Source organism: Pogoniulus pusillus, chromosome 7 (genome assembly GCF_015220805.1).
Source record: "Pogoniulus pusillus isolate bPogPus1 chromosome 7, bPogPus1.pri, whole genome shotgun sequence".
Lineage (NCBI taxonomy): Eukaryota > Metazoa > Chordata > Aves > Piciformes > Lybiidae > Pogoniulus > Pogoniulus pusillus.
Window position 1 is genome coordinate 25,983,254 of NC_087270.1, and position 13,665 is coordinate 25,996,918.

General features: G+C 51.8%; 1 protein-coding gene across 7 annotated transcripts in view; it reads right to left on the bottom strand.

The window, feature by feature from the left end:
- The window catches only part of WDPCP (WD repeat containing planar cell polarity effector), a 141,253-nt gene that overhangs the window by 16,474 nt on the left and 111,114 nt on the right, over positions 1-13,665 (bottom strand). For 4 of the 7 annotated variants that reach the window (XM_064146304.1, XM_064146302.1, XM_064146301.1 and 1 more), the window contains one exon: positions 8,741-8,876. The exons of the other annotated variants lie outside the window; for them this stretch is intronic. In XM_064146304.1, the coding sequence (XP_064002374.1) occupies positions 8,741-8,876 (136 nt within the window). The remainder of the gene's footprint in view (positions 1-8,740; positions 8,877-13,665) is intronic. 7 annotated transcript variants of the gene reach the window in all.

Sequence of the window (13,665 nt, forward strand, 5' to 3'; positions counted from 1 at the left end):
GGCAGGGTCACCCAGAGTCAATCCCACAGGGACATGTCCAGGTGGGTCTGGAAGGCCTCCAGAGATGGAGACTCCACAGCCTCTCTGGGCAGCCTGTCCCACTGCTCTGCCACCCTCACAGGGAAGAATTTGTCCCTTCTGTTCCTGTGGCATCTCCTGGGTTCCAGTCTGCGTCCATTGCCTTTTGTCCTGTCCCTGGGCACCACTGATCAGAGTCTGGCTGCATCCTGCTGACCCTCACCCTTCAGCCATTGCTCAGCATTGCTGAGATGCCCCTCAGGCTGCTCTTCCCCAGGCTGAACAGCCCCAGGGCTCTCAGCCTCTCCTCTCAAGATGATGGTCAGTGCCCTCAGCAGCTCAGGGCCTCTCTGCTGGACTCTCCCCAGTAGTTTCCTGTCCCTCTTTAACTGGGGAGCCCAGAACTGGACACAGTGCTCCAGCTAAGGCCTCATCAGGGCAGAGCAGAGGTGAAGGAGAACCTCTCTCAACCTGCTGACCACACTCTTATTGGTGCATTCCAGGCTGCCACTGGCCACCTTGGCCTCAAGGGCACATTGCTGGCTCATGGTGAAGTTGTTGTCCACCAGCACTCCCAGGTCCTTTTCCCTAGAGCTGCTCTCCAGGAGGTCAGCCCCAACCTGTATGGACCCATGGGGTTGTTCTTCTCCAGAATGCCCATACCTTCTGAAAACATTTTTCTCATATACAGTCAGCAAAAGGCTAATCTGGTCAGAACTTTTCCATGAATAGGTAATAAGAATAATGAATGAGAGGAGGAGAACTGCTGGGCTGTGACATCTCTGACATCTGGAGGAAGGGAGTGACAATGGTCAAAGCAAATATAAGCCACAGAGGAGAGCTTGATCTTTGTAAAATGATTCACTGGACTGTACATTGCTGCTGGCACTTAACTGTCCTGTTGGTGTCAGAGTGGCAGAATTCATGCAGTAAATAAAATGCCTCTCTCTGGACTCCTGTCCTGAAAGCTTTGTTGCCCAGAACTGCCCCTGTGTGAGTGCTTTAGTTTGGGAAGCTGACTGCAGCTCTCTGCTGACAGCCACACCACTGCTGCTGTCACAGCCCTATCTCAGCTGAGGCAGTTTTCTTTGCAAATCACTTTGGTCCCAGGTTAAGTTCTCTGCTTCCTGCCTTCAAGAGAAGCCAGGCTTTGCCTAGGGTAATTTCTCAAGGAAATAAACCCTCGAGGCTATCTTCTGAACAATTGTTTTGGCTCCAGCCTTTTCTGTCTCTAACAAAGAGAGCTGCAGCCTAGGACTGAGACAAAGGAGATGATGTTGTGAATCACAGAATGGTAGAGGTTGGAAGAGACCTCTGGAGATCTTAGTCCAAGCCCCTTGCTAACGCAGGTACACCTAGATCAGGCTGCACAGGAAAGCACCCAAGCACGTTTAGAAAGCCTCCAGAGGAGGAGACTCCACAGGCTTAATTGAAGTGATGTGATAATGGTGCAGCCTGAAAACTGGGCTTGTGTTACACACACGCAGATGTCAGGCTCTCTGAAGGGTGTCAGTAACAAGCTTTACTAAGTCAGCTCAACAGAATTGTTTTCTGCTAGCCCTCAGAGGGCTCCAGCCCAGGGCTTCTGCCTGGGTGTAATTCACAAGATGTGCCCCAGCTGTTCTAAAACCCAGCTTCTGTCCAAATGAAAACTCAAGAAGCTGAGTGTGTGCTGGAGATGAACTTCCAGAAATGGGGATGAGAAACAGATTTGAGGCAGTATCTGGGCCTGACAGAGGGGGCAGAAAGAAATGCAGTAATGAAGGTCAATTGATTTCATGGGGCTGCTGCGAGGAGCTGATACCAAGATGTAAAACCAATGCAGACAACACAAGGCTCTGGAAAGAAAGAAAGGGGAGGCCCTGAATGGCTCTGCTGAACATCTGCAGTGCCCTGCCCTGGGGTCTCACAGAGAAGAGGGGAGCCACCAGTACCCAAGGCTTTTCCCACAGCAGATCTTGGGCAGAACAGTTCAGCTTTGAGATGGCTTCAGCCAAAGGGCCATGACCTAGTGGAGACTTGTGGCAGATGGGAGCAGAACTGAACCACTGGCACTGCTGAGCATCCAGAAGGCCAAAGAGAGAGCAGCAGCACTGCATCCCCTCGTGTTACACCTGCAGCAAGGCTCAGGAGGCCAAATCTGAGCTGCCTCTTGTCGCATCACCAGCAGGGACATTTGCAGCCAGCCATGGTGTGCCAATGCACAGGGGATGAAGCAAACAAAAGCTAAAGATGAACTTTGCTCCCCAGACTACAAAACAAGCCCTCAGAGACAACATCTCAAGGATTTAAATGATGTTGAGGAGGCAAACTGACAAGTGGCCTACAGTAACACATCTAAAACCTGGCTGAAGTGCCTCAGCCAAGGCAGGAGGCTGCATTGAGCACAGGGCTTAGGGAGCTGAGAATCATAGAATCAGTCAGGGTTGGAATGGACACAAGGATCAGCCAGTTCCACCCCCCCGACATGGCCAGCAACACCCTACCCTAGAGCAGGCTGCCCACAGCCTCATCCAGTCTGGTCTTAAACACCTCCAGCCATGGGGCCTCAACCACCTCCCTGGGCAGCCCATTCCAGCCTCTTACCACTCTCATGCTCAACAACTTCCTCCTCACCTCCACTCTCAAGCTCCCCACCTCCAGCTTTGCTCCATTCCCCCCAGTCCTGTCACTCTCTCACAGCCTAAAAAGTTCCTCCCCAGCCTTTTTGTAGCCCCCTTCAGATCCTGGAAGGCCACAAGAAGGTCACCTGGGAGCCTCCTCTTCTGCAGACTGCACAGCTCTAACTCCTTCAGTCTGTCCTCACAGCAGAGCTGCTGCAGCCCTCTGAGCATCCTCGTGGCCCTTCTCTGGACACACTCCAGCATCTCCACATCCCTCTTGTAATAGAGGCTCCAGAACTGGATGCAGTACTCCAGGAGGGGTCTCAGCAGAGCACGGTAGAGGGGGAGAATCACCTCCCTGGCCCTGCTGGCCACACTTGTCCTGCTGCAGCCCAGGTTCTGGTTGGCCCTGCGGGCTGCAAGTGCACACTGCTGGCTCGTGTTGAGCTTCTCACCCAGCAGCACCCAAGTCCCTCCCCTCAGGGATGCTCTCCAGCCACTCACTGCCTAGCCTGGATTTGAGCTTGGCATTGCCCCGACCCAGATGCAGGACCTCGCACTTGGAAGAAAAGAAAAGAGAAGAAAAGGAAAAGAAGGAAGAAAAGCGAAGTCCTAAATCTATGACAAAGACAAGCAATTTCCTCCTTTTTTTCTCAAGGGGAAAGGCTTTGGAAGCAAATTTGAAACAATCCAGGCTGTACATTTATCTCACTGGAGGGCACAATCCGTACAGACCACAGCCTGGTGTCACACAGCGTGAGAAAGGGGGACAGTCAGTAAGGAAACCAAAAATGCCCAAGCTAACCAATGATGAGGACCCTTCATGGGAGACAGGATGTTGAGACTCAGAATCAGTCAGGGTTGGAAGGGACCACAAGGATCATCTAGTTCCAGCCCTCCTGCCATGGGCAGGGACACCCTACCCTAGATCAGGCTGCCCACAGCCTCATCCAACCTGGCCTTAAACATCCCCAGGGACGTGGCCTCAACCACCTCCCTGGGCAACCCATTCCAGGCTCTCATGTGTCCTCATCGATTCCCACGCTGCAGGTAGTGGCTGGTGGCTGGGAAGAAGTGGTCAGGAGAAATGGCAAATACGAATCTGTGGTGTGGGAAGTTGGTCAGAAGAACAAACTCTGCAATGCGCTGCTAAGAGGCTCAGCTGCGAGCACTCTGCAGCGGCGACTTCACCAACTCTGCTGCCTCTCCGCCTGGCACCGGCGCCAGTTTCTGAGGCAATTCATGCTGAGGCAGCAGAAAGCAAACACGACTTCATTTGGGGTTCATCTGTGGGTTCAGCTCCACAGGATCAGAGAGAATCACAGAATTAACCAGGTTGGAAGAGACCTCTAGGATCGTCAAGTCCAACCCATCACCCAACCCTTCTAATTAACTAAACCAGGGCACTAAGTGCCACATCCAGCCTCCTTTTAAACTCCTCCGAGCATGGGGGCTCCACTGGGCAGCCCATTCCAATGCCAATCACTCTTTCCATGAAGAATTTCTTCCTAATCATAGAATCAAGCAGGTTGGAAGAGACCTCCAAGCTCATCCAGTCCAACCTAGCACCCAGCCCTAGCCAATCAACCAGACCATGGCTCCAAGTGCCTCAGCCACTCTTGGCCAGCCTAAACTGCCCTGGCACAGTTCAAGGCTATGTCCTCTTGTTCTCTCACTAGGTGTCTGGGAGAACAGACCAATGCTTTGAGTTGGAAGAGACCTTCAGGATCATCCAGTTCTAACTCCCTGCCATGGGCAGGGATGCCTCACATCAGCCCAGGTTGCTCAAGGCCTCATCCACCATGTCCATGAACACCTCCAGGGAGGGGGCAGCCACAGCCTCCCTGGGCAACCTGTGCCAGTGTCTCTCCACCCTCTCTCAACAATTTCTTCTTCATCTCCAGTCTCAATCTCCCCTCTCCCAGCTCAAAGCCACTGTCTCTCATCCTGGCACTCCCAGTCCTCATCAAAAGTACCTCCCCAGCTTTCCTGTAGCCCTTTCAGGTACTGGAAGGCTTCTCTAAGGTCTGCCTGGAGCCTTCTCTTCTCCAGGCTGAACATCCCCAGCTCTCCCAGCCTGTCCCCATAGGAAAGTGTCTCAGCTCTAATTTAACTTTCCCAGAGACTCAAATATAGCTGCTAGAAGCAATGACAATTTATAGGATGCCCTTCCCTCTTCCCTCCCAAAAGAAAAGGAATTAGATGGGGAGAGAGGAAAGGTAAAAGCAGACCCAAATAAATAATCTCATTGTGATTTGGAAGTTAAAAGAAGAAAAGTGTAACAGCAAATAAAAGGTGCATGAGGTAGGGAAGTTACAAAGATATAGGGATGGGAGAACAAGATACAAAAGAGGTAAATATACAACCAGATTTGATGGCAATGGGTTTAGTCCTCCTCGTGGGTGATGGCCACATGGTGAGACAAAAGAGAACCAGGAACAGGATGGTGGCTCCTGTTGAGGAGGGATGCAGGGAAGAGAGAGCAAAGAGGAAGTCCCCCTGCTTTTATGGATCTTAGACAGGAAAGGGGAGTGAATTAACCACCATCACCTGGTAGTGATCAGACCCACCCCTGGGGAGGGGTCGAGACCACCTGGGGTCAGGTTCAAGACCACTCCCTCCAGGAGGGTTAACCCTGTACAGGAAGGTTCTCCAGCCCTCTGAGCATCTTCGTGGCCTTCTCTGGACCCTCTTCAGTACTTCTATGTCCCTTTCGTGTTGTATGTCCCAGAACTGGATGCAGTGCTCCAGGTAGCTATGTAACCATGTACCCATTACAAACCATGACCTCTGCTGGGGTTTCAGGTTAGGGAAACAAATGTCTGGTAAGGCTGGAATGTCTTAGTCAGACAGATGAAACAGTGCAATGGCAGCAGAAGTGAGCAGGTCCCTGTTTATATAGGCTCCTAACACACTAAACCTTTCCTCCTTTCATTATCCAAGTATCTTTGCATGGAGGAGTCTGATGCAGATCTGTCGGCAGATGTCTCACAGAAAACAAACTCTGTGCTCCTAAGTGGCTGTGAGTTTTTTTAAGCACAAAGAAGAGGTTGTGGGGCATCACCTTGTGCCTCAGGAGGTGACTTTCCTAGCCAGGCACAGGGAGTGCCTTTAAAACTCAAATCCACGTTGGCAGGCTTCAAGCAGCTGTGGCCAGCCAGGGGAGCCGTGAGAAATTTTCTTCCGCAGTGCTGCAAGAGGCCACCAAAACCTCTGCCCTCCTCAGGGTGAGGTCAGCTGCAAGCACCAAGTGTCAGCTGGTGGTGTGGGTGGGGAGCCTGCTTCATGCTCACCCACCTGCCAAGAGGCAAATAAGAGCCTTGGGAAAGGCCAGCACTTTATGCAGCTCATGGGATTGCAAGGAGCCACTTGTGAGGCTCAGCAACTTTTGGTGAGCCACCTGGGTAGGGGCAGGCAAATGTGGTCAAGCCAGGGAGCCTGGGAGTAGGAGGAAAGCAGAGCCCTGCAATCTCTCTGCCTGATGCCTGGCAAAGGTAGAGGTGGCACTGGCAGAGATGTGTGCCGCAGTGAGCGCCCAACGGGCAGAGGTGAGCTGAAGGAAGGAGGCTCTGTTCACAGCTCTGCCTCATGGGCACCCAGGCTCTGGCTCTGCTCTAGTGCTGGGTCAGAGGACCTGCTCTTGCTGCAGCGCTTGCAAAGTCACCTGCACTCAACAGTCTCCAGCATGACCTTACTCTCTTTGTTAGAGAGATCTGGACAGGCTGGAGAGCTGTGCTGAGGCCGATGGCATGAGATTTAATAAGGTCAAGCGTGGAGTGCTGCACTTGGGCCACAACAACCCCACAGCAACACCACAGGCCCAGGGCAGAGCGGCTGGAGAGCTGACTGGGGAAGGACCTGGGGGTGTTAATTCCTGCCCAGCTGAACATGAGCCAGCAGTGGGCTCAGGTGGCCAAGAAAGACAATGACATCCTGGCTTCCATCAGCAAGAGTGTGGCCAGCAGCTCTAAGGATGTGATTGCCCCCTCTGCTTTGCACTGGGGAGGCCATGCCTTGAGTACTGGGTTCAGTTTTGGGTCCCTCACTCCAAAAAGGACATTGAGAGGTTGGAGCATGTCCAGAGAAAAACAACTAAGCTGGGGAAGGACCTTGAACACAATCACAGAATCACTTGGGCTGGAACAGACTTGCAAAGCTCATCCAGTCCAGCACTCATTCTCCACTAGAACAGGTTGGCCTCTCCAGCCTCACCTTGAATATCTCCAGGCATGGGCCTGTGTCAAAGTCCTGGCAGCAGTCCAGGTACATCAATCCATAGATTGTCCCTTGTCCACTGGCATAGTCACTGGATCGCAGGATCACAGGATGTCAGGGGCTGGAAAGGACCTCTGGAGGCCTTCAAGTCCAGCATGCAATATCACAGAAAGCCACCAGGTTGGTCAGGCAGGATCTGCCCGTGGTAAGGCCCTGTTGGCTGCCTGGAATCGCCTCCCTGCTCTCCAAGTGCCTTATCAGACCTAGGAGAATCTGCTCCATGTCCTACAGCAAATAAAAGTAAGTGCCTCTGAACGCTGACTGGGAACAAATCCTCTTCTTCTGAAGACTCTCTCATGTTTTTCCTGAAGAAAACTAAGAGAAACAGCTGTTCCTTGTGGAAGAGATGCTTTACTCTGACGTTTCCCCTGTCCCAAGGTGGTGTGCTGCCTCTCTAGCAACAACTGCACTGGGAAAACAGCCCAGCTGTCAGACCTGGTGTTTCTCACACCATAGGTAAGTTCCAGGTTTTACTCCACTTTGGAAGAAGGGCACTGCCCCGAGGTTGTCCTAGGGATTTTGATCACAGGCAAGCGAAGATTATGGTAGGTTTTTCAAAGTTCATAGAATCACAGCATCACAGAACTGTCAGGGCTGGAAGGGACCTCAAGGATCATCCAGCTCCAACCTCCCTGCCATGGCCAGGGACACTTCACACTACATCAAGTTGCTCAGAGCTATATCCAGCCTGGCCTTAAAACCATCTATGGATGAGGCTTCCACTGCCTCCCTGGGCAACCTGTGCCAGTCTCTCACCATCCTCATGGTCAAGAACTTCGTCCTAGTGTCTAATCTGAATCTCCCCTCCTCTAGCTTGGGTCCATTCCCCCTAGTTCTATCACTTCTTGACAGCCTAAAAAGTCCCTCCCCAGCTTTCTTGTAGCCCACTTCAGATCCTGGAAGGCCACATAAGGTCTGCTGGGAGCCTTTTCCTCTCCAGACTGAACAGCCCCAACTCTCTCAGAGTGCTGTGTTTTCCACCTGCACCTCTTATTTCCCTGCATTCCCAGTGCTGTCCCTCTCCTGCTGTTCTCTCTTCCTGTGCTTCTCTTCCCTGCATCCATCAGGAAGGGCTGTGTTTGTCCCGATGGTTTCACACAAACATGGCTCTGCTAGGGCATGTTAAGTGCTTCCCCAGCTCTGTTTCTAGAGATTGCTTTGTGTCCATGTTCTTCTGGCCTCCAAGTTTTTCTTAGTCCCTGCTTAGTGTCTTCCTAGAATCACAGCCTCCTGAAGGCTGGAAAAGACCATGAAGATCAGGGAGCTGAGGTCGTCAGGGAAGTGCAGAACATCAAAGATGCACTTTGAAAATCCTTTAGGTAATGGTTCACAGTATCACAGTATCACCAAGGTTGGAAGAGACCTCACAGATCATCAAGTCCAACCCTTTACCACAGAGCTCAAGGCCAGACCATGGCACCAAGTGCCACGTCCAATCCTGCCTTGAACAGCTCCAGGGACGGCGACTCCACCACCTCCCCGGGCAGCCCATTCCAGTGTCCAATGACTCTCTCAGTGAAGAACTTTCTCCTCACCTCCACCCTAAATCTCCCCTGGCGCAGCCTGAGGCTGTGTCCTCTCGTTCTGGTGCTGGCCACCTGAGAGAAGAGAGCAACCTCCTCCTGGCCACAACCACCCCTCAGGTAGTTGCAGACAGCAATAAGGTCACCCCTGAGCCTCCTCTTCTCCAGGCTAACCAATCCCAGCTCCCTCAGCCTCTCCTCGTAGGGCTGTGCTTTGGTGTTCCTCCACCCTGGCATGTTGTGCAGCGCAGATGCAGGCTCTTGCCCTGCCTTGCGCTGTGGCTGTGGCTGGCAGTGCCGCAAGCCGCCCGCGTCCCTCACCTGCGGGAGCAGCTCCTCAGGGGTGCTGCGGGCAGCAGGCTGGCAGCGGCGGGGGGGCGCTCTCGGCCCTGCTCTGAAGGTGCGGCGATGCAAGCGCCGACGGCTGGGTCCTCCTCGTCCGACTGCCCCAGGAGCTCTGTTGAGAGGAATCAGGAGATGACATCAGGCTGACATAAGGTACAAGCACCAATCGAGCTGCCAGCTGTGTGCCTTGGCTGTCACCGCAGCCGAGGGGCTCCTCTCTCACAAAGGGTCAAATCCAACGCAAAGCCTTCTGCTTGCGCAGCTCTCGCCTTTGGCTGCTCCCCTGGAAAAGGAGGCCAAGCAGCTAACAACCAGCACCAATAACGTCCAAGAGCTTGTGGAAGGGAAGGAGGCAGTGTTTGTTGGCTTTAGTCAGCAAGGAGGGAATGCCTGCTCTGAACTGTCAGCCAGAGAAAGTCCAGCTGGTCACCAAGGGCTGCCACCTCCGTGCCACTGCTGCCACGCAGGTCACAGCCTTAGCAGCTGGATTGCTCCCCTACAAGGGTCTATGGGACTCCTTCCTTCACAAATAAAGGCTCTCTTTAGCTTTGCCCCAAAATAGTTAGGTACACCATAGAGACCTTTGAGTAGGTGAAAGAGGGACCTCCAATTCCCAAATCCCAGTTGAAGCTCTTTGGTGAAGGGAAATTGTTTGCAAGTACCTGCAAGGCTTAGCGAGGTGGACTTGAGTATTCTGGGTGTGAGATTCAAACTAAATAAATAAGTGAATAAACAAACAAATAAATAAAGTGACCAAACCCTCAGGCAAGCAGAGTTTGGATCAAGGGAGGAAAAAAAAGGAAAGAATAAAATCCTGTTACTGATAAAGCCTTGAAAAGACTTTTCTCAACATTGTGAGACTCTTTAGAGGTTTTTGTCTTCTCTAATCCTGTTTCTCTCCCACTGTTCTCTGCCTCCTGGATCCTGTATAAGCTGCTCTGCAGGAGATTCCATAGCAGCACCCTGGGCAGTGGGAAGGATGTAATGGTCCTGCCAGCCTTGCCGTGCTGCTGGGTTCCACTTTGCCCACAGACCTGGAATGCTTGTCAGCTTAGGAGGGCAAATCTCCTTCCAAGTGCTTCTGAATCTTCCCTTCTGAATCTTCCAGTCCTAAAAAGCTAACGCCATGAGATTGCTGCTGACTCTTATCACAGCATCACAGTTCCAGTTGGAAAACCACCCAAGCTGATCCAGCCCAACAACCAACCCAGCACCACCATGGCCATCAAACCCTGTCCCCAAATGCCATGGCCACGTGGTTTTGGAACACCTCCAAGGATCACAGAATCACAGAATTTCCCAGATTGGAAAAGCCCTTCAAGCTCATCAAGTCCAATCATTAGTTTCACATGACAAGTCCTTGACTAAACCAAATCCCTCAGCACAACATCTAATCACTACGAATTGCTGTGGTTGGAAAGGACCACCAGGATCATCCAGTCCAAGAATGGGGTCTCCACCATCTCCCTTGGCAGCCTGTTCCAGTGCCTGACCACTCCTGCAGCAAAGACATTTTTCCTCATCTCCCCTTGCACAATTTGAGGCCATTTCCTCTCCTATCTCTTCTTACCAGAGAGCAGAGCCCCACCCCTACCTGGCTCCAGCTGCTCTCAGGGAGCTGTAGAGAGCAATGAGCTCTGCCTGCAGCCTCCTCTTCTCCACACTAAACACCCCCAGCTCCCTCAGCTGCTCCTCCCCAGCTCTCTTCTCCAGACCCTTCCCCATCTTCCTTGCCCTTCGCTGGACCTGCTCCAGCCTCTCATCTTTCATGGAGTGTGGAGAGGGTTCTTACCCACGGGAGTGCAAACAGATTTCCTTGCACTTTCATATCTAAAACAAACATCTGAAACTGACCTCAAGTTATGAGGCTTGAACGTCTCAGTATGCAGCTGCAGAGTTGCAGCAGAACATTAGATAGGATCAGATACCAGGAGTGGTTCAAAGCCACAAACCCATCAGATATGAGCTCTAGAGCAAAGCAATGCAGGCTTCTGTTGTGAGCCACCAGACTGTGTAGCTTGTGAGCAGCGCTGCAGCAGTAGAAAGAAATGTGCAAGGCACCCTGTTTGAAAACACAGCCCTTCCCAAACCAGAGGCGAGGCAGCCACCTTTAATTAAAAAGGGAAGGATTTTGGCAACAAAGCCATGGAGCTTGGGAAAGCTGCTCTGGAAAGCAGCTCCACAGAGAAAGCCCTTGGAGTGCTGTGCACAGCAAGTTCTGCATGGGGCAGCAAGATGCTCCTGTGGCCAAGAAGGCCAAGAGCATCCTGAGGGGCAGCAAGGAAAGTGTGGCCAGCAGCAGGGCTAGGGAGGTTCTCCTGCCCCTCTGCTCTGCCCTGCTGAGACCACACCTGCAACACCGTGTCCAGTCTGGGGCTCCTCAATTCAAGAGAGACAGAGACTTGCTGGAGAGAATCCAATAGAGAGCCAGAGGATGACTGGGGGACTTGAACATCTTCCCTGTGGAGAGAGACTGAGAGCCTTGGGGCTATTTGTCTGGAGAGGAGAAGGCTGAGAGGGGACCTGATCAATGCCTATAAATATCTGAGGGGTGGGGCTCAAGTGGAGGGGGCCAAGCTCTTTTCAGTGATGCATGGTAATAAAGACAAGGAACAAGGGATTCAAACTGGAATAGAGAAGGCTTCACATCAAGATGAGGAGAAACTTCTTTGGTGTGAGGGTGCTGGAGGCGGGGGGCAGGCTGCCCAGAGAGGTTGTGCAGTCTCCTTCTCCGGAGATTTTCCAACCCCACCTGGGTGTGTTGCTGTGTTGACTACCCTGTGTTATCCTGCTTTTGGCAGGGGGGTTGGACTGGATGGTCTCTGGAGGTCCCTTCTAACCTCTGACATTCTGAGATTCCAAGCTAGGAAAGGCTGATGGTTCCTAGCATCTAGATGAGAGCTCTGGCTAAGCTTTGGTGCCCAACAGCTTTGGAGGCATGACAAGATGCACTGAAGATGTTATATTCAGGTAACCACAGAAGCATAGGCAAGAACACTTTCCAGTAGCCCAGGTTGCTCAAAGCCCAATCCAACCTGTCCTTGAACACTTTCAGGGGATGAAGCCTCCGCAGCTTCTCTGGGCATCCTGTTCCAGTGCCTCACCAGCCTCCCAGGGAAGAATTTTCTCCTACTGTCTGATCTCCATCTTGCTGCTTCCAGTTTGAAGCCATCACCTTTCATCCACCCTCTGCATGTCTCCAACATTTTCTTCATCCTTGTTTGGTTTATTACACAACCAACTCCTGCTGGCTTCATTTCTAACCTCCTATTTGCTTATCACCTCAGGATCTGGGGATCTGAGTCTTGCTTTAGGGACCTGCGAGTTGGTCTGGTGGCTGACACTGTTGTTTCATCGTTGAAGTCATTTATGGGATGCAATCACTTGGGCCACACTGTGCTGCTGAAAGTCTTTATCTGCACTACCCCACGGAGCAGTGACTGGGTGATGCTGTACACACACAACTGCCGTTCCAAAATCTGCTGAGAGCTGCTCCTGCTACATCCAGCACCTGTCTGGAGCAGCCAAATGCCTTTCTTTACACCTCCCCTGGGTGCTCCTAGGCTTTGGAGAGCTGGGTGCTCTCCAAACAGCATCTACAGGTGAGGAGATCTCATGCCTTCCCAACTCCTCAGTGTCTCGTTATAGACTGACAGACTGATAGAGTGGGATGGATTGAAAGGGATCTTAAAGATCACCCAGTTCCAACCTCCTGCCATGGGCACTCTCACTAGCCCAGGTTGCTCAAGGCCTCATTCAGCTGGCCTTGAACATCTCCAGGGAGGGGTCCAATGAAAAATGCATCAACACAGGACTGCTTCTGGCAGCCAGAGCAGGTGGGAAAGATATTCAAACTGTTAGTCCCTTCTTCCCTTCCTGCCAGCAGCACTGGGGCACCCAGCAGCAGGATCCAGCCTGGATCCCAAAGATTCATAGATTAATAGAATGGGCTGGGTTGGAAGGGACCTTAAATATCACCCCAGTTCCAGCCCTCTGTTTAACCATAGCTATTCCCTCCTGTGGATCAGGAGCTCCTTCCATTCTCTAGTATCCTTCACTGGAGTCTCAGGGATAAAAGTGATTTTTTCAACCATGCAGTTGCATGGCAAAATTATTGGCCAACTGGACAGCTCAACTTAACAGAAGCCACCAAATCATTGCTGTAGAAGTCTAGCCTGTTGGAGGCTTGGAAAATAAGGTAGCTGATCAGGGAGAGAGAAGCCATTTGACTCCTCCTTTTTGAGCCCAGCATGGCAGGCAGAGCCACTTCTGTACATTCTGATGCTCACAGAGCAGTCGCAATGCACAGCCTCCTTAGGCAACAGGGAGACAAAAGGCCTTTAAAACACTGAAGCAAGCATTTAACCCCAGCTCTTCACACTGATCTTCCAAAAATCTCATCAGTTCAAAACATGTCACTCCTTCCAAAAATACCAGGTGGTTTTGGAGTTTTTTTGTGCTTCAGGAGTTGCAAATATACCCCAGTGAATGCCAAATATACCCTAATGAACCACAAAGGCTTCAGACATAGATTCCTCCTTCATAGACTTAGACTGCTTCTTTTGGTCTGGTTTTCTATGGCCTCTCATTTTCAGGTTGTTTTATAGAACATAGAATCAAGCAGGTTGGAAGAGGCTTCTAAGATCATCCAGTCCAACCTAGCACCCAGCCCTGTCCAATCAATCAGACCATGGCACTAAGTGCCTCATCCAGGCTTTGCTTCAACACCTCCAGGGATGGGGACTCCACCACCTTCCTGGGCAGCCCATTCCAATGCCAATCACTCTCCCTGCCAACAACTTCCTCCTAACATCCAGCCTAGACCTGCCCTGGCACAGCTTGAGACTGTGTCACCTTGTTCTGCTGCTGGTTGCCTGGGAGAAGAGACTGACTTCAAGCTG